Below are 24871 nucleotides of genomic sequence, written 5' to 3' on the forward strand. Positions count from 1 at the left end.
TCCAGCAGCTAGAATGGTGCCTCCAAGGTCGAGATGCCCAGGGAGCATCCGGGAGAGAATTTCTTTGCTGAGGGAGCAGAGGGTGTGGGGAGAGAGGAAACAGTAGCTGAACCTCGGGGAGGGCCCCGGCCTTTCCTGGCCATCAACCCCGGGCATGCGGGGAGGGTTAAGGCAACTTCCTCCAGGGTTTTAGGGGCACGGAGGCCCCTCGGCTGGCACGGGCTGAAATGGAAGGCAGGTCAAACGGGAGCTGCGGCGGTCGAAGCAGATTTGGGCCTGGGCATCCTTCCCTTCTTCCTCCTGCTCCTTCAGTCACTGCCTCCGAGCAGATCCCGACACACAGCACCCAGACAGGGCCTTCCTTGTCTCCTGAAGCTCAGAGGATGGGCACAGAGGCCCCTGTGAGGGGGGAGAGGACAGGCATCTCGTGAACTCTGGAGAGGGGACTGGGGACTTGCAGTGGGGAGCAAGAGACCCATCTCCAGGCCACGGCAGAGGCTTCGCGTCTCCCCCACAGGGTCTGTGCGGGGGAATTAGCCTGTGGCAAATGCGGGGCCTCTATCCTCAGTCCTGGATGTGTCATGCCGGGCAATAGGGGGCTGACCTCCCGAGGCGCCCACCCCAGACTTCTCTGGGCTGCCACCCTGACTTCCTGGGTTTGGTCACAGACTGTCCCTAACAAGATGTAAGAGGGATAAAAAGAGCCACACAATAGTGAAAGAGAGGAGAGAGAGAGCTTGGGAGAGACGGGGAGATGAAGAAAGGGGAGACAGGCAGCAGGCAAGCGGCGTGGAGAGTTTTGGTAATAAATGGTGCTGATGGTAACACAACGTTGTGAAAGTAATTAACACCACTGAATCGGACACTTGAAAAAGGTTAAAGTGGGGCAAAAATATATAAAAATATAATAAATAAAAATAAATAAATAAATAAATATAAAGAGAAAACCTCAGAACTGGAGATATAGGGAGAGGTAGAGACATAAAGAGAGAGAAAGTGGAAGGAACGGCCAGCACAGAGAGAAGGCAAGAGACTTGCAAAACAAAGTGACTGGAATGAAGGAGCAATGGTGCTGTCCTTGGACCTTTGCTGGGCTGCTCCGCCCCCAGAGCCTCCCCAGCCAGGACCCTGCCCTGATTCCAGCTCCCCAGGGCGACCGGGTCCCCTGCCATCTGGGATGGGCCCTCACCAGGAGGCAGTGAGGTGCTCCCAGCACCTGGCTATTAGTTAATAATAACTGAGTGCACGATCCCAGCCCCTCCCTGGGCTCCCCCCTTCCCTCAGCTTGGAAAGCCCTGCTGGCCTGGAGGGGGTCAGAGGGCCAGACCTGGAGGCACCAGGCACAGGACTCCAGAGTGAGTCTGAGGACAGAGTCCAAGGGAAAGCCTGAAAGAGAAGAAATCCTGACATCAGCCCTGGGACGTTTCCACAGAACGGAAGAAGCAGGTGCCCTGGTGGGCGATCCCGAGGGCAGGGGCGAGAGCCCAGGAGGATTCAGCCTAAACTGCGAGAGGGTTCTGGAGCCCAAGAGCACCACCCCCAGAGAGCACCTGTGTCCCCTAGATCCTCAGCTTCCCATTTCCCACTTGGACTGACTCGGTCTGTTCTTGGGGAGTTGGCAGGTGTCCTATATGCACCTAGCTCAGAGGGAGAAGGTGTGCAAAGATCGAGGCAGGATACATGGATGGGGGAACAAAGCGAAGAGTGGACTGTCTTAGTGTGAAGTGTTGGAAGTGTGACCCCTTTGTGGGAGAATCTGTATTTTGAATGCTGGAGGGCAGCATTTACCCTCAAAGACAGCAGATTTCAAGGGAGAGCACCTGCAGGTCATTGGAGGAAGAAGGGCCTTCCCAGAGCCCCTCAGATTCCACCTCGGAGGGGACTAGCCACCCCGCCTACCCAAAGCTGCTGGCCTTGCGGTTGGTGACCTTTTCTTAAGTTTATTCTGCCCCTCTTGAGATCCAGGGTTTGGCCCAGAGTGGACCCCACCGTGCCACTTGTACCCACTTGTACCCCTTGGGGGAGGGGCAGGATATGATGTTCCAGATCCTACCTACCACCTGATCCCAAGAGGTCGATCGTGTTTGTTGAGGAAGTGCGGTTCACACGATCAAGAGCAGAGGGAGGGCTTGGACCTCGTATAAAAGATTTGGAAGGTTCTGGGGGGTTACTTTGCACCTGAAACGGCCAGGTGAGGAGTGACAGATGCCTGGGCTAAGTGGGTTGACGGGTGCCTGGCTCTGAGTTACGGGGAAATTCAAGTCTGAGCTGGAGAGGAGGATGCGTGGGAGACCTGTGTCTGAGCTGGTCTGAGGTGCAAAGATCCCTGGGTTTCAGCTGAAGGTCTTAGGACCCCTGGGAAGCTCTGAGGAAAGGGAAATAGCCAGGTGTGTGCTGGTGGAGAAAGAATTATGTCAGACAGACAGGGCCCCTGGAGTCTCATGTGCTGAGCGGGTTCGAACTCCTTCTGCAACTTCTTGCCTAGTCCATTTCCACCTGAACTGCTTGGATGCTGGTGACGGCACAGTCCTCTCTGTCACCACCGTCACTCCCCAGCTGGCATGAAGGAACCTCCAAAATGCTTTATGATCTGAGGTCAAGGTGAAGCTGGGGGTTTGAACTATGCCCCAGATGCCCCACGCATCAGGCCAGTCTGCCATAGGCAGGCTTTAGTTAGGGTTTGCTCAGATTCCTGGGTTTGTAAACCACCATCTCTGTGCTTTGGTGATGTCCTTGACTTCTTTTGCTATCTCCTTTGCTGCTTTGTGCCAGGAAGGAAGGGGGCTTGCCACAGCTTAACCCAGACAGAGGACGGCGGGCGATTGCCCTTCCACCTTGGGAGGGGAGAGGAGAGGTTGGCGACAGTCAGAGGAGAGCCAGAGGGGCTGAGGACACAGGACCGTGTCCCAGAAGACTAAGTCCAAGACGGGGGCTGCGAGGTTAAAGAGAAAGGACCAAGAAGCCTGAGTCCAAAGTAGAGGTCAGGCAGCCTGGTACATAAATCCAGAGGGAAAAGGGCAAAACTTCATTTTCTCCTTCCTTCCCTCACAGCCCCAGAATGTTGACCGTTGCTCTCCTAGCCCTTCTCTGTGCTTCAGCCTCTGCCAGTGCCAGTAAGTGAGACACCGGGAACCCCAGGGTCCTGGGAAAGCAGCCTCTGTCCTGTTGGAGGCCAAGGCATTCAGGAGCCAGCTGGGTGGGGTGGAGACCGACTTGTAATAAGGATGGTGGGGAGAAACTGAGCTCTTGGGGGCATTTTCCCCTTCAGCTCCTACTTTGCCCTCCAGTTCAGGCTCGCTCCTCCTCCTACAATGGAGAGTATGGAGGCGGTGGAGGAGAGAGATTCTCCCATTCTGGCAACCAGCTGGATGGCCCCATCACCGCCATTCGGGTCCGAGTCAACAATTACTACATCGTAGGGTAAGGTTCTTTGAGTTTCTGTGATTTGGGGACATTCTCCAGTCACCTTAGGCCACATCTATTTCACTCTACGAGACACAGGGGTAACATGATCAAGTAAGACGTTGTTAGATGACTTGAACCCTAGACTAGCACTACTGTAACCCCTCCAGTCCCTGACACGGGTGACCTTGGGCACACCTAGCTCAGCCCCTTTCTGAAGTTTAAATCACTCTGTGCTACTCCACCTGGCTTGCACCTGGCTACTCCACCCCTCCATCCTTGCTTGGTGACTCTCCTGAGATTCTCCTATTCCATTCATATAGTTGGAAAATTCTATCATAGCAGAGGCAAAGTGTGTCTCCTTCCCATCCTGGATCTGCACCCTGGGGCAGCACAAGTCTTTCCTCTTCCACCTTGGAGACTCTCTAATTTGTTTGAAAAATCCTTTTCTTCTTTCTGGGAGTCTGGACTTCAAGTTCAAACTCTGCCACTTTCTCACTCTCTGGGTGAAGTTAGGAAAGGCACGTGCCCTCTCGGAGCCTGGTTGTTTGCTGGCAAACCGAGGACTTGAAGCTCCCTGTGGGGCCTCCAAGGGCCAGCCCAGCCCTCACCTCCTGGTGGGCAGAAGCCTCACAATCCCGGTCACCTGTTTGAGCTCTCCCCAGCCAGGAGACCACCCTACCCATCATCTCCATCCTTCCCTCCTCACCCCTGCCCACAGCCTCCAGGTACGCTACGGCAAGGTGTGGAGTGACTATGTGGGCGGCTCCTACGGAGAACTGGAGGAGATCTTCCTGCACCCTGGGGAGTCAGTGATCCAGGTGTATGGCAAGTACAAGTACTACCTGAGGAAGCTGGTCTTCCTGACGGACAAGGGTCGCAAACTGTCTTTTGGAGAAAACGCAGGCATGAGTTTCAGTGCTGCCCCCTTGTACCCCAACTCTGTGCTACGATTCATCAGCGGCCGAGCTAGCACCGTGATCCACGCCATTAGCCTGCACTGGGACACCTTACCCAAGTGAGTGCGGCAGCTGCTGAGTCTCAGCCTCCTCCTTGGCAGGGGCACCCGGGTGGGAGTGTGCGAACTCCCCTACCCCCACCCAAACGGCTCAATAAAAGGACATGGCTAAAGCTAGTGCGTGTGTGGGTGTCTGCAGCTGGCATCTGCCTCCACTCGGGGGGCAGCTGTTTGAAGCTCCTTTCCAGCATCTGTTGGGTGTCAATCTGGGGAAGAGTGGGAGGATGAGGGAGAGGGGTGCAGGTAAGAATCCGGGGCTTTGTCAAATATATTTGATCAGGAGGAGATTAGAGTCTGGCTTGCACCAGCACTGTTTTCAAGGAAGGCTCCTGAGTGTTTACCAAACTGGCGCTCTGAGGCTGGGGTTAAGGCCTCCTGCGGCTCTCGGCATCAACCCCAGATGCTCCAGCCTCTCTGGCTCTCTTCTCCCCTCGTCCTCCCCTTGAGAAAATGCCTCAGTCTCCTGACTTGAACTCACCCTTGTGGGGTGGGGGGGTTGTCTGGTGACCCGGCCCGCAGGTCAAACGAACCGGCACCTGAAAGAGGGAGTGGGAATGGGGGGACAAGAGGCGAGAGAAACGGAGACAAGACAGGATTCTGATCAAGTCTCCGTTTATTGTGTAGAGCATCAGAATATATACTAAAGGGAGGGTATTAGCAGGGGGTGAGAGGCTGATGAAGCGGCTCTTCCATATAAGGCAATAAAATGCTGTTACACCACTTGCTATAGGTTGCGAGTCTTCAATGCTGGTCATGGCTTCAACATCTTGTTGTGCAGGCGCGACACTTTTTGCCCGGGAAACTGGGGAAAGGGGAAGAAGAAGGCGGAAGCACAGGGGTGGAGTAGGCGTCCTTATGAAAACCGCCATGTTGCTGGAGACCGCAAATGCACGTAGCTCGGGGCGGCTCCCCACAGTCTGGGACATTGTCCTTGTTCTTGCCCAGAAACCATCTGACTCATGACGTTTAGCCTATGTTTGCGACTAATTACACAGTCCAGTTCCTCTCCACCCTTACCCATAAGCCCTGGTGTACTTACTCAGCGATCCCAGAGCTGGATTCTTTCCTGAGGAAGCCGCTGCCTCCTCGACAGCCCTTTACTCTGCCAACAGCCCCCTCATAAAAGGAAATCCTGAGGTGAGATTTCCATTGCGGGTTCCCACAAACATAGGGGCTTGTTTGGAGTCCAGGAGTTTCAGTGTGACTCGATAGAATCAGCAAGAGTATTGAGTTGTTTTGGAAATAAGTGTTAGGACTCTAATTCCCAGCCATAAAAATTTCTGACCTTTTTGGGGATGGGTGTGGGGGAAAACTCGTTGTTGCCAACAGATTTATTCATGTCACAGGGGAAGCCAGAATCACATTTCTTTTTTTTCTGAGGTACCGGGGCTGGGCCTCCTATATAGGAAGTCGGTGCTCAACCACTGACCACCTCAGCTCCCCTTTGTTGGTTTTTTTTTTGTTTGTTTTTGCTTTTTATTTGTTTTGGTTTTAAGGAGGCATTGGGAACCGAACCTGGATCCTCCCACATGGGAAGCAGATGGTCAACTGCTGAGCCACTTCTGCTCCCCAGATTCACATGTCTTACCATTTGGGTAGAGAGCAGCCACATACATGTAATTTTATAAAGAAATACTGCTCAGGAAGTGGACTTGGCCCAGTGGTTAGGGCGTCCGCCTACCACATGGGAGGTCCCCGGTTCAAACCCCGGGCCTCCATCACCCATGTGGAGCTGGCCCATGCACGCAAGGAGTGCCCTGCCACGCAGGGGTGACCCCCGCGTAGGGGAGCCCCATGCACAAGGAGTGCGCCCCATAAGGAGAGCCGCCCAGCGTGAAAGAAAGTGCAGCCTGCCCAGAAATGGTGCCACACACGGAGAGCTGACTCGACAAGATGATGCAACAAAAAGAAACACAGATTCCTGGTGCTGCTAATAAGGATAGAAACGGTCACAGAAGAACACACAGCGAATGGACACAGAGAGCAGACAACTAGAGTGGGGGGTGGAGAAGGGGAGAGAAATAAATAAAAAATAAATCTTTTTTTTTTTTAAAGAAATACTGCTATTCTAGAAACAAACCAATGACTGGGCTCTTTTTATAATTCCTTTATCTCCCTCCAAAAATCAATTCTATACATTGGAATAACATGTCATCATAATTTTTTAAAAAATTCATACACCATAAAATCCAGCCTTTTAAAGTACAGAGTTCAGTGATTTTTAATGTATTAACAAGGTTGTGTAACCATCACACCCCTATGTAATTTCAGAACATTTTCATCACCTCAAGAAGAAACACGATGCTTAATATAAAATCACCCCCAACCCCCTCCACAGTCCCTGGTAACCACTAATCTGCTTTTTGACTCTATGGATTTGCCTCTTCCAAATCTTTCATATAAGTGGAATCATACAATATGTGGCCTTTGGTGTCTGGCTACTTTCTATTTGCATAAGGTTTTCAAGGTTCATCCATCTTGTGGCATGTGTCAGCTCTTTACTTCTTTTTATGGCCGAATCAGACAGATTTTTGACAGATCAGATGTCTGGTCAACTTCAGTCGTTCTGAATTTGAATGACAGTGGGGAGGTGTGGGAGTAGACTCAGAAGGACTTGATAACTGGATGCCTGAGGGGGATCTAGGGGGACTTCCCTGTCTCTAGCTAGGGCCTCTGGAAAGAGAGGGCTATCATTCTCTGGGATGGGAATATGAAAGAAAAACTTGGGAGCAGGCGTCGCTCAGTGGTTTGGGCACCTGCTTCCCATGTATGAGTCCCAGTTTCAATCCCTGGTACTTAGCAACAAAAACAAAAGCATGAATCAGCTTTCGGGCCCATTAGGAAATGTTTTTGTTGCTGTTTTTAAAGAATTTTTAACAGTTTTTATTATATAAGAATGTACAGAATAAAAAGTTTTGACGTATCTGTGGTACATCCTGGTTGAGATCCAAGAAGAGGCAGCTCAGCTTACGGATCTGATATAGAGTTATAAATTCGGGAGTTCATATAGTTAAGGACATTCAAGAAGTGGATGAGGAAGAATTTGCTCAGAAAAAACATGGGCCTATAAAATGGGAAGAAGCCCGAAGTCCAAGTCCAACACCACTGTTTGCTCTGTTTGATGGTTGGTCCAAAGAAGAGGAATCAGTGAAAACAAAACAGAGAATGGAGGAAAGCAAGGGTGAGTGGAGGAAAGCCAACTTCTTAGTTACTGAGTAAAAGCAGGAGTTGGGGTTTGGGGGTGGCAGAAGATGTCAGCAGCAAGGAAACTCCTGGAGAATAAGGGAGTTGGAGGGATTCCTTCAGGATCTTTAGGAACCCACAATGAGTACCTTTTTGGGCACTCTTCATTGCACAGGTACCAGGCCTCTCTTTCAGAAAACCAAAAAAAGAGATCCTGGATTCAGGCGTAGCTCTAAACAGAGGGGTGTGTTTCAGTTTTGATGAGTACATGAACCTCCTATTAGATGATGCAGAAGAGATTCGTTCTAACACAAAGTCAAGAAAACAACTGGGTTGGAACATGCTAAAAGGAGATAATATTACTCTATTACAAAGTGTTTTCAACTAGATATGAAGTGACAAGTTGTCGAGATCTCAGTACATTGTTTTCGGTGTCCTTTGTTGGAATTATAGTTCTAAAACAATGGTTCATATTGTTTTTGATTACCCTTATGTTATTGCCAGATCACAATAAATGCTTTGGGGTAACTTTTATGTATTAAAAAAGAGAGAATGGAAAAAGATGGACTATCGGTAACAGAATATGAAAATGATCTCTCATGAACTATAACAAGGATATAATACCAGTAATTACATAGGTTGTTAATAACCAAGTGGGTTGAGGGTAAATTGTAACAAATGAAAGATATTTGCTATAGTTAGTCGTGATTTTTTGGTGATGCTTTTTCATAGTTTTTAACAAATGTTTCACAACAATGCAAGGTGGTGGTGGTGAGATGTGTGGGAACTGTTACTGATGATATGCATGTTTGTTGTGTAAGTTCACAACTTTTACTATATACTTACTTTTTATGTATGTTCATGTATGAATATTAAACGTCAGTAAAAAAAGTAAAAAAAAAAAAAAGGAATAGATTCCACTTTGTTCCTCAATGCAGGACTCCCCTTCCCCAGGTCATTAACTTAAAAAACTCTTTTTTTTTCCATTTTTAAAAGATTTAATTGTCTTTTTTTAAAAAAAACAATAAATCACATAAAATATTACATTAAAAATATAGGAGGTTCTCATATACCCCCCTACACAACTCCCCACTCCTCCCACATCAACAACCTCTTTCATCATTGTGGCACATTCATTGCATTTGGTGAATACACTTCGGACCACTGCTAACCACATGGATTATAATTTACATTGTAGTTTACACTCCTCTCCAGTCCATTCAGTGATTTATGACAGGATATATAGTGTCTTGAAGCTGTTAATAAACTCTCTTATTAGGAAGGCAAAACTTTCCATGTGTTCCTCAATGGCAGTAACAGATTATTTGATAGAAATGACTTGACTTCCCAAAGAGAGGAGTTACAATTGTTAATAGATAAATAGATAGTTAAAACAGGGTGAATAAGTTTGTACACACACACATACCAAGGGATCTGAAAAAATTAGAGAAGGGAGCTATTTTTATTACTCATGATTTTTACTCAAATCTCACACACATTAGTTTCCTGACATTTGAAATAATGAACATCAACTGGACAAAGATGTTAAACTTTTGCTACATTACATTATTTTTTTTTACATTATTCTGCTATTTTTAGTTTTTATGTCTACTATACATTTTTTCCTTCTTTATTTTTTAAAAAATTTTATATTAAAAAAATATGAGGTTCCCATATATCCCCTACCCCCTCACCCCACTCCTCTCACATCAAGAACCTCTTTCATCATCGTGGCACATTCATCGCATTTGGTGAATATATTTTGGAGCACTGCTGCACCACATGGATAGTGGTTTACATTGTAGTTTACACTCTGCCCCAGTCCACCCAGTGGGCCATGGCAGGACATACAATGTCCAGCATCTGTCCCTGCAGCACCACCCAGGACAACTCCAATTCCTGAAAAAGGCCCGACAGCACATCTCTTCTTCCCTCTCCCTACCCTCAGCACCTACCGTGGCGACTTTCTCCACATCAATGCTACAATTTCTTCCATTACTAATCACAATAGTTCCACAGTAGTACATCAGTAAGTCCAGTCTAATCCATACTCTGTTCCTCCATCCTGTGGACCCTGGGATGGTTATGTCTACTCCACCTCTATATCAAGAGAGGGCTTAGCCCCTCTTGTTACAGATGTGGAGTGGACACAACCATTTCAAGGTCCACAGGATGGAGGAATAGAGTATGGATTAGAGTGGACTTACTGATAATCTATTCATGAACTATTGTGATTAGTAATGGAAGAAAATGTGGCATTGGTGTGGAGAAAGTGGCCATGGTGGCTGCTGGGGGTAGGGAATGGGAGGAAGAGATGATATATGGAGGCTTTTTTGGGACTTGGAGTTGTCCTGGGTGATGCTGTAGGGGCTGTTCCGGACATTGTATGTCTTCCCATGGCTCACTGCGTGGAACGTGGTAGAGTGTGGGCTATGATGTGGACCATTGACCATGAGGTGCAGCGGTGCTCAGAGATGGATTCACCAAATGCAATGAATGTCTCATGATGATGGAGGAGGTTGTTGTTATGGGGGGAGGAGTGGGATGAGGGGGTGGGGGGTATATGGGGACCTCATATTTTTTTAATGTAATATTAAAAAAATAAATAAGAACAAAAAAATCCATGATAAGAAAAATAAAAATAAAAAAAATTTTGAAAGAAAGAGGGGGTTTAGATTCCACATGGATGATAGATGCAATTCTGCTTGCAGTTGTAGGTATTCTTGGCTCCCTGGTGTGGTGGTTTACCTTCTTCACTTCCCTGTTAGCTGGCCAGGGTAAGTCCAAGAAACCAGAGGTTAGGAGTTGCAAGTCTGCTGAGGCTCAGGGCCTGGCTGTCACATGGACAGTCCAGAGATTCAAGTCTCCTGAGTATACACCAACCCCAGCACCAACCATAGGTCTGGTAAAGGTAACAGAAGAGGCATGTGTAGAAAGGTCATATCTCAGTCCAACTCCATCACACTCAGGAACACAAACCCCAAAGTAGGGCCAACTGACATGGCACTGAACTTTAGAGCCATCTGCCATGACTGTAGAACCTGTGGGTCTCTGCAGCCCTCAGGAGAACCAGTACGTTTTTGTCTATCTACTTTGGCTGTCTCTGGTACCCTGCTGAGGTGTGCGTAAGCATTACCCCTCTGATGACCTCCTGACTATTTTTTGGAGACTCGTAGCTGTATAAACTCACTTGCCCTTTCCATTTCCCCCTTTTATCCAAAGTCAAAAAGCAGTTTTTAACTCCTGATATTACATGTAGGCTGAGATATTCTGCTGGTCTGAGTTGACCCTTTTATTCAAGGTCTTTTTCTAGTTACATCATCAGCTGGTGCTTGGTAGTAATCCCTTGGCACCAGGGAGGCTCATCCCTGGGAGTCATGTCTCATGCTGGGGGGGAGGTAATGCATTTACATGCTGAGTTTGGCTTAGAGAGTGGCCACATTTGAGCAACATGGAGGCTCTCAGGAGGTAACTCTTAGGCACCCTCCAGCTCTAGACCTAGTCCATATTTCAGGCACACAGGCTCATAATGGTAGCCATCTGTATCAAGGGCTCATTGATTGTTGGACCATCCATCTTTATTGGTCTCTGCTATTGCAGTTGGGGGATTGTTGCTTTTCCATGGGGTAAAGCTAGATTATTGAGGATCATAACCCCCAAACTTTTCACATTTCATTCAGTTACCTCTATTTGAAATATCAAGACTATGTTGATAAACCTGTAGTTGTGTTCTAATTTGCCCTGTCCCAGAATTCCACAATTCTCCTATGTTGGGCAATGTTCAGATCAAATCCATGTATCAATGCTCATCTAACATAGAACCAAAAATATGAATTAGCATCACACAAACCCTTCTCTAGATAAATTTTTGAGGAAAGTCTACCCTTCAATTTCATTTTGTACTGTATTAGATTTTCTTTCATTAGCAATATTGAGTGTACCAGTTGACCAAAAAGAAAGGGAAAATTAATAACAGATGGAGGGAAGCGGATTTGGCCCAGTGGTTAGGGCGTCTGTCTACCACATGGAAGGTCCACGGTTCAAACCCTGGGCCTCCTTGACCCGTGTGGAGCTGGCCCATGCGCAGTGCTGATGCACGCAAGGAGTGCTGTGCTATGCAGGGGTGTCCACCGTGTAGGGGAGCCCCACGCACAAGGAGTGTGCCCCGTAAGAAGAGCCGCCCAGCGCGAAAGAAAGTGCAGCTTGCCCAAGAATGGTGCCACACATACGGAGAGCTGACACAAGATGACGCAACAAAAAGAAACACAGATTCCCGTGTCGCTGACAACGACAGAAGTAGACACAACAAATAGACACAGAGAACAGACAACCGGGGCCGGGGGGAAGGGGAGATAAATTTTAAAAATAAGTAAATAAAAACAACAACAACAACAGATGGATATGGAGAGGTAAGGTTTACAATGAGACTGTTTAGAGGCTGTGCAGATGTACCAACTTGCATTTAAAGAAAAGGGAAATAAAGAAACTATGCAAATAAACTTACAAAAATCAGTAATTTTTTATACAAAAAGCCTCCGTTTTTTGGAAATAATGAAGTTTCATTCAGGACACAGAAGACATTCAGTTTAAAATATAAGCAATCAAATAGTTTTGGGGAGCAATTACAACTTGAGCAACTGCTTCTTATGTACAAGGCCCCAGGTTCAATCTCAGGTACCTCCTTGAAAAAAAAAGATCAAATAGTTTTTTAAAGTATCTAACTATAAATTCAAATTCTCCAAAGTCCCTGATTCATTGATGACCGAACTGGGGGCAAGGTGATTTTGAAATCAGCTGGTTCAGCCCATTCCTTGTAGAGATAAGAAATTGACTTCCAGATAAGTACATGCTTTTTATATTTTTATAAATCATAACACATTTATTTGGGGTCAAAAACCAGAACTATAATCCAAGCATTTTCATAGAAAACTAACAGGATGTCCAAGTACTTTACTGAGATTACCTCAGATAAATGAAATTAACTAAGTATCTTCAAACTAAATAATACACTTTATTTTGCTACAAATTTGTAAATAAATTGGAGTAATAATTTTATTTTTTAGCTTTGAAAAGTACAACCTTGTTTTCTTTCTTTCTATAAATGTTTCTTTAATTGGTTCAGTATTCACCAAGTGCAATGAATGTCTCATGATGATGGAGGAGGTTGTTGTTATGGGGGGGTAGTGGGGTGAGGGGGGTGGGGGTATATGGGGACCTCATATTTTTTGAATGTAATATTAAAAAAATAAATAAAGACCAAAAAAAAAGAGATAGTAGGACAGCTCATCCATATATTATATATTTATAGAGGGTCTTGGGTTTCAAACTGAAGGGAGGTATTTGTGTGTGAGACAGGCATTTGTGTTGTGTATTTGTTGATCTAAGACTTCTGAACTCTATTCTATGTTCAACTGGAGAACATTTACTCATGGGTAAAACTATGCCCAAATAAAGTTAATTCTATATGTATAAAATAGAGAATGAAGTGGTCTAGGACGTAAAGAGAATGAAGAGTGATGCTCTTGAAGGCATGAGAGAAATTTCCAGAAGTGGTTAATGCCTCTCATTGCTTTGGCTTTGGCCATCAGAAGGTCATCAATGGACTCAACAGAGAAAGTCTCAGTGGACTGGGGGATGGTGAAGCCAGGCTGCCTTTGGTTAAAGGAGTGCGGCAGCACAGGGAGCCAGAGCTGCACATCCACATGGCAGGACGCTAGCATCACCTCTAGCTGACTTTGCTGAGAGAGCATTTCAGATGGCGCCTTGGTCTGGGAAATTCTGGAACTGTAAGCTTTTAGCCCAAATAAACGCCCTTTGTAAAAGAAAAGGGAAAAAAAGCTAAATATTTCAAGAAGTTTGGCCCTCGAAGCCAAAAGATAGGTGATCACAGTTATTACGGGATGTGAAGAAGGAGGGTATTTCGTGGTTTGGGTCTTTGTTTCCCTGGACAGGAGCAACCTGAGCATGTTGATGCAAAGAAGAGGAAGGAGCTAGAATAGAAGAGGCTGAAGTTTCTGGAATAGGAGAAAATGATAGAACAAGGTCTCAGAAGAGACTGGGAAGCCTTTTGGGATGATGACAGCCTAGAAAGATACCGGATTCTCCTCTCTTTGACAAAAATAGCAGGAGGACAGGCAGAAATGGCCTGGAAGAAGTCTTCTAGGGTTTAAGACACCAGGGAAAGGCTGGACACCACCCAGAAGAGAGGACAAAGGATAATAATGGCGACGACAAAACTCTGAGTTAAAAGCGGCAGCTAGAAATGAAAAAAGGGAAGAAAGAAAAAGACAAAAAAGAAAATAACACAAGTGGCAGCTGCTGCTGCCAGCCTCCTCCTCCACATTAAAGATGCTTTTGAATATTCAGGCCTAGACTGGGCCTGTGGCTATGGACAAAGGGGGCCACAGGGATCCACTCCCCAAGAGAGCGGAGAGAGAGGGACACAGTAGAAGGCTGACACAGCTTTTGACTCACCAATGTGGTCTGCTGTACCCCATCAGTGCGGTCTGCTGTACCCCACCAGCCCTTCCAGGCGGGGCGGGGCTGGGCCATTGTTTGCCCCAGAGCCCTCATGGCACTGGACTGAAAAGATCCGACCCTCTCGAGCTCCTCTCTAGAACTGGGACTGATTGTTGAGGACGCAGAGGGTAGTCGAATTATTGCCTACCCTGGAAAAGGGAGGAGGCTACCAGTGAAGGCTGGAGAGCTGTCTCTGAGAAAGTCTGCATTCCAAGGATCTCAGCCTCCAGGCAGGATCCTATATCACATTGATCCAGTCCGTGTTGCAGCAAACACACTCCGACCAGGCACTGAACAGAGAGGACTGTCAGAGCGCGCCATCTGCTGGCAGACCAAGGAAGTGCACATGAGGAAATTAAAAATAAACAAGAGGGCCTTTTCCTGATCTTTATAACCTCCCTCCCCAAGGCCCTAAGAAGCAGGTCTGCAGCCCATTATTGGTTCCACAGCCAAGTTCTGAGCAACTAACATGGACAGTCCTGAAAACCCAGTTTGAAACAAGAATCAAAGATCAGCAGTAACACACAGCTTCCTGCCACTAACACTTAGATAGAAATTGAGCATCTGAGTAATCTCACCATCCTAATCAAACGCCTAGACATCAACCAAAAATCATGAAGTATACTAAGGAAATGGAAGACATCGCCCAAAGAAAGGAATATATCAAAGCCCCAGAAGAGATGCAGGATTTGAGAGAAAAAATTAACCTGATGCACACAAATTTCCAGAATCAAATTAATGAGTTGAAAGACAATATGGGCAGTAAAACAGAATAAAACAAAATAAAAAAACAAACAAAAGTAAAGGCAATATGGCTAAAGAGATAAACGACCTCAAGAAGGCATTGAGCGAGGACAAGAATTTGAAAGCCTGAATAGAAAAGTAATGGAGCTCATGAGATTGAAAGACACAATAGGTGAGATCAAAAACACTTTAGGGGGGTGGTGGACTTGGCCCAGTGGTTAGGGCGTCCATCTACCACATGGGAGGTCCATGGTTCAAACCCAGGGCCTCCTTGACCGGTGTGGAGCTGGCCCACGCGCAGTGCTGATGCACGCAAGGGTGCCATTTCACCCAGGGGTGTCCCCTGCATAGGGGAGCCCCACGCGCAAAGAGTGTACCCCATAAGGAGAGCCATCCAGTGCAAAAGAAAGTTCAGCCTGCCCAGTAGTGGCACCGCACACATGGAGAGCTGACGCAGCAAGATGATAGAACAAAAAGAGACACAGATTCCCGGTGCTATGGACAAGAATAGAAGCAGACACAGAAGAACACACAGCGAATGGACACAGAGAAAAGACAACTGGGGTGGGGGTGGGGGAAAGGGGAGAGAAATAAAAACAAACAAATAACCAAAAAAAACACATTAGAGGAAAGTGGATTTGCCTCAACTGATAGAGCATCCATTCACCATATAGGAGGTCCAGGGTTCAAACCCAGGGCCTCCTGATGTGTGATGAGCTGGTCCATGCACAGTGCTGATGGGCGCAAGGAGCGCCGTGCCACACAGGGGTGTTCCCTGCATAGGGGAGCCCCACGCAGAAGGAGTGCACCCTGCAAGGACAGTCACCCCACGCAAAAAGAAGCACAGCCTGCCCAGGAGTGGTGCCACACACATCTTAGTCAACAACCTTCCAGGAAGTTTCCACCCAGATGTCATCAATGTTCCTGGAAACCTCTAAGACAAACAGTGACCCTGCTGTCCCCGTGACAGTGAACTCTCTGGGCTCCACACTGGGACCACTGAACTGTGACAACAAGCTCTCTGGAGATCTTCAGTGAGACAAGTGGGCCCTCTGTCACCATGGCAACTAGTGGGTCCCTTGTCACCATGACAACCAGCTCTGTGGAGACATACAGTGAGACCAGTGGACCCCCGTCACCATGGCAACTCCCTCTCTGGAGACCTCCAGTGGGAGGAGAGGAAGCCCTGTCACAGTCACACCTGGCCCTCCTGAGACCAGGACCACGGGCTCCCCTATCTCTGGGGTGAAAATACCCACCATGGCTACCTCCGAGGCCTCCGTAGCCTCAGGCTCCAGTGTCTCCCCAAGTTCAGGTCAGGGGATGAATGGCTCCCTGCTGGTGGCTGTGCTTGTGGCCCTGGTGGTGGTCGTGGTCCTTGTGGTACTGCTCCTGCTGTGGCGCCGGCGGCAGAAGCGGCACACAGGGACCCTGAACCTGAACAGAGCGGGAAAGCGCAACGGGGTGGTGGATGCCTGGGAGGGGCCGACCCGTGTCCCCGATGAGGAGGCAGTGACAGCAGCAGCGGGAGAGCCCGGGGGTGGCAAGGGCGCCGGGGTCCCCGAGACGGAGCGGACTGGCCAGAGGCCCACACTCACCACTTTCTTTGGCAGACGGAAGTCTCGCCAGGGCTCCTTGGCTATGGAAGAGCTGGAGGCTGGGGCAGTGAGAGAGGAAGAGCCTCTGATGGGGCAGAAGCAGGAGGCGGGAGTGCCGCTCAGTGCGAGCGACTAACAAGAGTGGAGTCAAAGTCATTTCCAGCGTTTTCCACCTTCCCTCTTCTCATCGCCTCCACCCTAACCCTCAGCTAGCATGTTCACCCAGCAGTCCCCGGATTGTCACTCAGCATCGTCACCCTGACTCTTCATCCAGCTTCTTGCCCCTGCATCCTCCACCAGTATCCTCACCCATCATCCTCCCCGACAGCTTTACCAAGGATCCACATCTAGTGCCTGGTTGGGGCCTACACTCAAGAAACATCATTTGTGGTCTGAATGAACAAGCCATCCTCACCGACTCCTACTTCTCCCTGTCACATTCTCCCTGCCTCCACCCAGCTCTCTCTCTTTTGTCTTTTGTCCTTGGAACCAGCTGCTGAGTCTCCATAATGCCAGACTTCCTTGACCTGGGAGTTCTTGGAAAATTCCCCAGGGGATACCAGAGCCCAGGAGGAAGAGGCAAATGACAATGCAGCAAACTCCCACCTGGAAGTAACTTTGTAAAATACACTTGGACCCAGAGTTTCGAAGGACACCCCTGGCATTGGGTCAGCCCGTGAACCTCCTCTAGCTTTGGGCCCCAGTCTTCTGTGCTGCCCCGATGTGTGGCTGGGTGGGGCCATCCAGCTGTGCGCTCAGGTGTCCTGAGACCTTTCCCAGAGGAGCTGGACTAGAGCCTGGTCCACGGCCCAACCCGCCACTCCCTCCCTGCATCATGGTTTGAGGCAGCCAGAGGCCTGGGGACTCCGTCTTCTCAAGGGCAGACGATGAGAAGTTTCTGGGCAAGTATAGGTCTAGAACCCCTGGCGTCCTGTGTGTGTCCTTTCGTGGATGCTGTTTGTGTGCCAGGTGTGCGAGGTTGGGGAGTTTTGTGAAAAGGTGGTGGATGTGAGTGGCGTGAAGGAGGGTGCAGGACTGAGGACATGCCAGTCAGAGCGGGGACACGCGGGAGCTGCTGAGAACGCATGTGCCCTCCTCTCTGCTCCCATGGGGTAGAGGGAGCAGATGGAACTTTGAGCCCAGTAAAGATGCTGGGCTTGCTCTAAAGGCCACACGGCTGACCCCGTGTGCGTTCTTCATCTCAGCCGTGCTAGCCCTTCCTCAAGGCCTGCCCGCTCTCACACACACGCGCACACATGCCTGCACACACAGGAGAGGGTTCTGTCCCAGTGGTGAGCCTGGGGACTTCCGCCCCTCTAAACGCACTGGTCGCGCTGACTCTGAGTTCCCTAAGTCTGTCTGCATCTCTCCTCTGAGTTCCTCCCCTTCTCCAGGGATCAGTGAGAGTTAAGTGAGGAGAGGCGACAGGCCGCTGGATCCAGCGCCCTCCTCTCTGGGTCTGGGAGGGAGAGGAGGCGACGAGATCCAACTTGCGTTCTCTGGGAAGGGCCGGGCTAGAGCCCAGGGGGCCACGTGGGCCAGGGGCCATTGGTCTTTCCCCAGGGCAAAGAGGAAATTTGCAAAGAGGAAGTTATTGGGTCAGAGGGTGCTGTGGCTGAGGGCAGACAGACTGAGCCTCAGAAGGAGAAGCAGAGGGGAACCCGTGAGAGGGTGACGGCAGTGTGGCCCAGAGAAGGCAAGAGATAAGGAACGGGCCTCAGTCGGTCCTGTGTGAGCTGGGGGAGCGGAGGGGAGGCAGGGGATGGCGCTCCGTCCACTGCGCCCGCTGTGCCTGGTCTGTGGGGAAGGGCAGGCTGGGCACCCGGCCTCCCCGCAGCCGTGCTGGGCACACACGGGGCTGTGTCCGGCCCCTCTTCCTGTTTCTTTCTTTTTTTTTTAAAAAAAGATTTATTTATTTATTTAATTCCCCCCCCCTCCCCTGGTTGTCTCTTCTTGGTGTCCATTTGCTGGGTCTTGTTTGTCCACTTCTGTTGTCCTCAGCAGCACGGGAAGTGTGGGCGGCGCCATTCCTGGGCAGGCTGCTCTTTCTTTTCACGCTGGGCGGCTCTCCTTATGGGTGCACTCCTTGCGCGTGGGGCTCCCCCACGCGGGGGACACCCCTGTGTAGCACAGCACTCCTTGCGCCCATCAGCACTGCGCATGGGCCAGCTCCACACGGGTCCGGGGTTTGAACCGCGGACCTCCCATGTGGTAGACGGACGCCCTAACCACTGGGCCAAAGTCCGTTTCCCCGTCTTCCTGTTTCTTACAAAGGTGCTAAGTGCAGCCTCAGAACGGCAGGATGTGAGTTCTGAAATTCTCCCAGAGAAACCTCAACCATTGCCTTGGATTTGTCAATCCAGGCGCCCCAATCGATGGTTTAGAAAAAATTGTCCCTGAACTCAGAGGTCGTCAGCGCCGTCCCCTCCCATTTGACAGAGGACTCATTTCCCAAGCCATTCCGGGTTTCTGCGTCGGAATCTAGAAGGAAACGGGGTGCGTGTGGGTAGGTACCCAACAAGGCTCTCACAGCCCAGAGAATATCGAAATACACGACGTGCTAACATAGAGGAGCAAAGCGTTAGGAGCGCACCCAGAGGGGGAAGGGACCCTGCCCCGGGGAGGGGTGGGAGGCCTCGCCCGAGAGTTTAAAATTCCAGGGCTCCTGTCACCTTCACTGCCATATTCCTGGCGGCAACTGTGCCGGTCACATAGTAGGTCCTCAATCAGTATTCGTTTGACTGCGTGAGTGAAGGACTCTCCTCAGAGGTTTGGAAGGATGAGGGGCCCCTGTCAGGGAGGGCGGCGTTCTGAAAAGAGGGAAGGGCCATCTGGCAGAGGGCGCTGCGGCGCAGAGGCATGTGCTGAGGAACCTGAGCAGTTCCAGGTGGAATCTTCTCTGGACAAATATGGGATGGATGCCTCTCGGTTCTCTAGAGGGGAACAGAGCAAAGAAAACAGCAGATATGGTAAGACCAAAAATAAGGAAATAGAAAACATGGTGACGGAGGCTAGACGTGTCAGTTATGAACATAATTGTAAACGGCTTATTGTACTTACCATAGGCCTTAGAAATCATGCTTTTTATATAATTACTTTGAAAAATGCGTACAATATTATGTTAAAGGAGGAAAAAAACAAGGCACTATTCTGTATGTAAATGATCTTAGTTTTGTAATAAAAATGTAAAAAATACATTTATAGGAGGAACGAAAGACTTGTAGGAAAGAACCCAAATGTTTACTGCAGCTAACTATGAAGTGATGGGTTTAGGAATAGTTTTTGTTTTGTTTATACTTTGCTGTGTTTTCCAAATTTTCTACAATAAATCTCCATTGCTTTTTTCAATTAAAATATTATTGATTTAAAAAAAAAGATGTTCCAGTGAAGTGGACTCGGGGGTGCCTGTTCTGTGGGATGTTGTGGGAGAGAAGGCTGGAAAGCGAGGTTGAGTCTGCATTTCGTTCCTTGGGAAAGCAGTGGGGGCGGCAGCGAGCCTCAACCCCTGCTCTGCCTCTCTCCTGGGGACTCAGGCAGCCCTGAAGAGCGCCACTTGCCCCCCTCCTGCATGGCCTCACTCCCAGGTGCTGACTCCAGCTGCTTCTTCCCTCATCCCTGGATCCCTTCCTCCAGGCCACAGGCCATCACAGCTCACCCAGGTCCTGCAGAGGCTTTCTCTGTCCTTCCACCCTCCATGGTGGCACCAGTCACCCACATAAAGGGCCGCTCTGTCCAGGGCACCCCTGCACTCCATGAGGCTGATGGGATAGCGCCCACCCTCTTAGCATAGGTCTAAGACCCCACAGGATCTGGCTCTGCACCCCCCACCCCATCCCACCCCGTGTCCCACCCCTGCCAGATCAGCCCTTGGTCCAAACACTCAATGTTCTCCAGGCTCCTCAGGTTCTTTTTTGTTCCCTGAATAGGTTTGAGTTTGGTTTTTTGGGGGGTGGAGGGGGAGACTTAAAACCCCTGAAAATACTTATTCTGTCCAGATAGTTAAATAACGTTTTCCTCTTTTGCAAAAGCACCTTCCACTTTCTTAAATAACAGGCTTCCTACACAGGCACACACAATCAGATACAGTGCGTTGTACTTCATTGTCTGTTTGTAAGTTGTGTCTGTATTATGTTCTCAAGGGGTGCACAATGATGACCTGGTTACAAATAAGCATCGTCATCTAGTGTCAAACTTCCAGATGGAAGGAGGATTTGGGTGGGGGAAGTGCTTGAGAAATCTTTTCATGCAGTTGACTTTTGCAGGCAGGGAAAGGACTCAGGGCTCGCTTCTAAAGACCTTTCATTTCTGAAAATATCTGTTGACACTGACTTGGCCTCTGCCTCCCCGTTTCTGCCCCCTGGCCGGGTTCCCACGGCCTGTGAGGGATGGGCTACATGGGGCTGCAGGCAGAGGTGACCCCCACCAGCCTGGAGCCATCCAGCCTTTGGGCTGAAGGAATGAGATCCAAGACCCCATCCCCAGTCACCCAGCCCAGCCCCCATGCCAGGAGGCAGATCACGCTAGGACTGTCAGAAGCCAAGAGGAGCAAAGTCATTACAAAAGCAGATGGCAAACAAAAGGAGAGAGAACAATTCAGACGCTGAGAGAGGGTGGCTTGGTTGACAAGCCTGCCGGGTGGAGGACTGCCCGGTTCTGGGGAGGTTTGGGGTAGAGGCATTGGACAGTGGAACCCGGGGGCATTTTAGACACAACCGGCTTGTTCCAGCCCTGGAGCTGCACGCAGGTGCCCGGCCGCCCAGCCTGTGCTTCTGGAAGGCCCGGCTTGACCACAGCCCAGGTCCAGGTTCAAGTGGAGCAGACTCAGCTTTGGCAGTGGGGCTTTGCACGTGCGTGAGTCCAGCCCACCCCAGCTCGCCCCACACCACACACATCCTCACTTCCTGTCAGACTCCTCCTCGAGTCAGGATTGGGCTCAAAGGCCGCGGTCCTGTGGAGCCACACTTGCTGCCCCCGCCCCAGGAGGGGTTAGTGCTTTCTCCTCCAGTCCCAGAGCACCTCGTGGGAGCCCCTCCATGTTCTCGGGGCATCTTCGTGGCTCCAGATTTCAGGGATTGGCACTGGGCCCAGCACACAGCAGCTGCCCGGGGCTGAGGGGGGAATAAATGAATGAAAAAATGAGCAAACAAGAGTTTTTATTTTATTTACTTATTTAAATTTGTTTTGTAGAGCAGTTGTAGGTTTACAAAAAAATCACCCAGAAAGTAGAGTTCACTTATATGCCCTGCCACACACAATTTTCCCTCTTATCTAACATTTTGCCTCAAAAGTGTGCCACAGAACCACAGATTTGGATATTGACACATCACGGCCTCCACTGAGAGAAATGTTTAATGTCTGGGAGATTTCAACTGATTTGTGTTTATGTAGAAGAGGGTAAAGAAGGGAATCTTGCAAATGGCCTAGCATCAGTCCACATCCCATTTTCACCTGGCTACAAAGTTTTAAGAAACTTTTTCAACACTTTGGGTCGAAGATGAACTTTTCACGCATTACCACCTGGCAGCTCTGTTTGAAGCACTAACTATTTATTGGCATTAGTTACTCTCCTTGAGATTTTATTTATAACAGACATGATGGGTGGGAGATGCCAGCTTCAAGTAAAACAGACAAAATGTTTTGAAACTGACTCACCTAAAAAAATTATGCCTCCCTTCTTTAGCCTCACTTTAATACTTTGAAAAATATTTAGCACTTTAAAAAAATTCTTTCCTAAACATGCTGTTCAGTAGGTTTCTAGGTGTTCCTCAGGGAGTGTCCTCACTGCTGGCTCCTGCCTGTGGACGAAGGTACAGCAGCCCTGGGCAGAGGGAGCAGTCAGGAGATGGAAGGTGCTGGAACCCCCAAGGGAAGTGGGACGCCGGGGAGGCTGCCCCGGGCACTGCTGTGTGACAGAAAAGTCAAGGAGCAAGGGCCACCAGCAACCAGCCCCAGAACGCCACAGGGTTCTGGGAGGAAGTGTCACCTTGATAACTCCTTGATTTGGACTCCTCCTTGCCTCAAAATTGTGAGCTGATATTCTTATTGTTTAATCCAGGAAAAAAACGAACTAAAAAACCAAAAAATATAACAACAATAAAACAGAGCCCCTGATGAGAATCACCACCAGGTGGAACGCGGGACTCACGGAGTGGGTCCGACGCTCTGTCCTTGGAGGGGCCTGCCTGGAGCCTTGATCTTGCCGCAGTCACCAGGAAGGCTGAATTCCCGCTCTCCCCAGACTCGCGAACCTGACACCACTTCTCGAAGAGTCTAGAAAAGAGGGCCTTAGGGATCCACAGGACCTTTCCTCCCTCACTATGATCAAGGACTGGAGGAGGCCCCGAGAAAAGGTCGGGGTTAGCTGACGATGTGCAGATGGTGAGGAAGGAGCCGGGTCGCGGGGCCACACCTGCTCCTGGTGGCAGCTGAGGGGGGGGGGGGGACGGACTCCACCCCCCAGGCCGCTTGTTGCAGCTGCAGCCCTGGTGACAGCTCAGAGAGGAGATCCTCCAGCAAGGGGCCGAGGGCGCAGAACCCGCGCTGGTTTCCACCACCTGCGGAAACGCGGGCGTCAGGCCTCTGCCACCACGGTCAGGGATTTCTTTATGGCCAAGATGAGCAGATCCCATGCCTGCAGTCACGGAGGTCCTGGGGCTGCCTCCTCCCACAGGTGTCACCCAGGGCAGGTGCAGAGCCGGCTGGGGAATTCGTGGTTAGTGGGCAAAGCCAGGACGGCCCAGGGGTGTGGGCACCGTGCGCTGGGGCTGAGCCCGCGCGGGGCCTGTCGGGTTAGAAGCGAGCATGGAGGAGGCTGCTGCTGGCCGGCGGGGCTGCGACAAAGGCTGACCCTGGACAGGGGAGGAGCTCCAGACCAGAGGAGCCCACGAGAGAGCTCAGGGGCCACAGGGAGCCACAAACCGGGGCTGCTGGGAAGCTCTATGCAACAACGGTCCAACAGTCGAGGAGCACAGATGGCAATTACAGACACTCATGGACCAAATGCTGTCATTTAGTGCCAGCCTTGAACGAGAAGGGAACTAATACAGGCCTAGTTTCTCTGTAAGCAGCGAGTGGTCACGACTGATTTGCACTGGAACGTACTAGGAGGTCATACTTTTGAGAAAAGGGGCCACAGGTGGGGGGCTGGTACTTTTGAATTTTAATAACTAAAGTCAGAGGTGAAATGTGTCAGAAAAAAGTATGATATATTTGTTACAATTGATGAAATATTGTTATAATTATAGTATTAACTATAATCCATAGTTTACATTAGGGTTCACTCTGTGCTGTAGAGTTCTGTGCTTTGTTTTTAAAAAATTATTATTGTAGGAACATATACACAACATAAAATTTCCCTTTTTAAAACTTTCAAGTATTCAATTCAGTGGTGTTAATTCTATTTGCTATGAACAAATGCTGGTTTTTAAAGAAACACATGGCAAGATCTTGAAGATTGACTTTCTGAAGACAAGTTACTCTGACGTCTAGGAAGATCATCTGGAGGAAGTGAGGACCAAGATGAGACTAATATTCTAAGTAAGAAAGATAAAGTGGGAGTTTGGCTTAGAGTGAAAGGAAGGTCAGGCTTGAAATTTACTTATGCAGAGAATAAGATTTTAGAATTAAAATTAAACCAGGTTACACTTCAGATTGCCATGTTTGGAAACTGGGGAGACACTGATGTCATTATCTGGAAATGCAGGGGGATGGGCAGGTTTTTGTGTTTTTTTAAACAATGAGTTCAATTTTAGAACCCTTAGGAGGGATGTTTGGGAGATAATTAGAAATAGAGTCTTGGAGCTTGGGAGGGAAATCAGGGCCAGGAATATAGATTTAAGAATCTTCTGATTATAGAGAGTATTTAAGACATGGCATGGACAGCTTAACGAATGAATTATATCTTCACTGTGTAGAATGAGAAAAGAAGAGAGCTGCAGAGAGATCTTAGGGTCTTAGTTAGGGCAGGCTAGTTGCTGCAACAAACAACCCCCCAAATCTGAGTGGTACAACTCAAGAGAAGTTTTTCCCCTTGCTTATATACGTCAGTGCTGGCATTTGGAGAGTGACCTCCCGCAAGGTCGTCCAGGGACCCAAGCTCCTTCCATTTTGTGGCTCCATTATCCCCCTAGGGCCTCGGAGTCTCCTGCTTTTAACCAGATGATGGGAGAAGAGAGGGAGGAGGATCATGTGGGAGATTTTTATGGGCCAGGCCTAGCAGTGCTACATGTCCCTCTTGCCCACATTTCATTGGTCAGAATCCAGCCACACGACTACCTCACTGCAAGGGGGCTGGGAAATGTGGTTTAGTTGTGTGCCCAGGAAGAAAAGAGAAACAGTCCCCACCTCACTGAGGGAACACCAAAATTTGAGCGCTGGATGTTGGAAGAAAGACGAGCCAGAGAGGAAA

At 49.1% G+C, this 24871-nt stretch overlaps 1 protein-coding gene and 2 pseudogenes across 1 annotated transcript; 2 read left to right on the plus strand and 1 right to left on the minus strand.

Annotated features, from left to right (window-relative positions):
* The window catches only part of LOC131275520 (eukaryotic translation initiation factor 4E-like), a 108903-nt pseudogene that overhangs the window by 13279 nt on the left and 70753 nt on the right, over positions 1-24871 (minus strand).
* LOC101423029 (zymogen granule membrane protein 16) lies at positions 2112-4523 on the plus strand. The gene is made up of 4 exons (XM_004479356.4): positions 2112-2191; positions 3052-3113; positions 3288-3420; positions 4124-4523. Exons 2-4 carry the CDS (start codon positions 3059-3061, stop codon positions 4422-4424), a joined length of 489 nt encoding a protein of 162 aa, XP_004479413.2. The 5' UTR covers positions 2112-2191; positions 3052-3058; the 3' UTR covers positions 4425-4523.
* Positions 14934-16813, plus strand: LOC131275521 (leukosialin-like; annotated as a pseudogene).

Source organism: Dasypus novemcinctus, chromosome 23, assembly GCF_030445035.2.
Source record: "Dasypus novemcinctus isolate mDasNov1 chromosome 23, mDasNov1.1.hap2, whole genome shotgun sequence".
NCBI classification, from domain to species: Eukaryota; Metazoa; Chordata; class Mammalia; order Cingulata; family Dasypodidae; genus Dasypus; species Dasypus novemcinctus.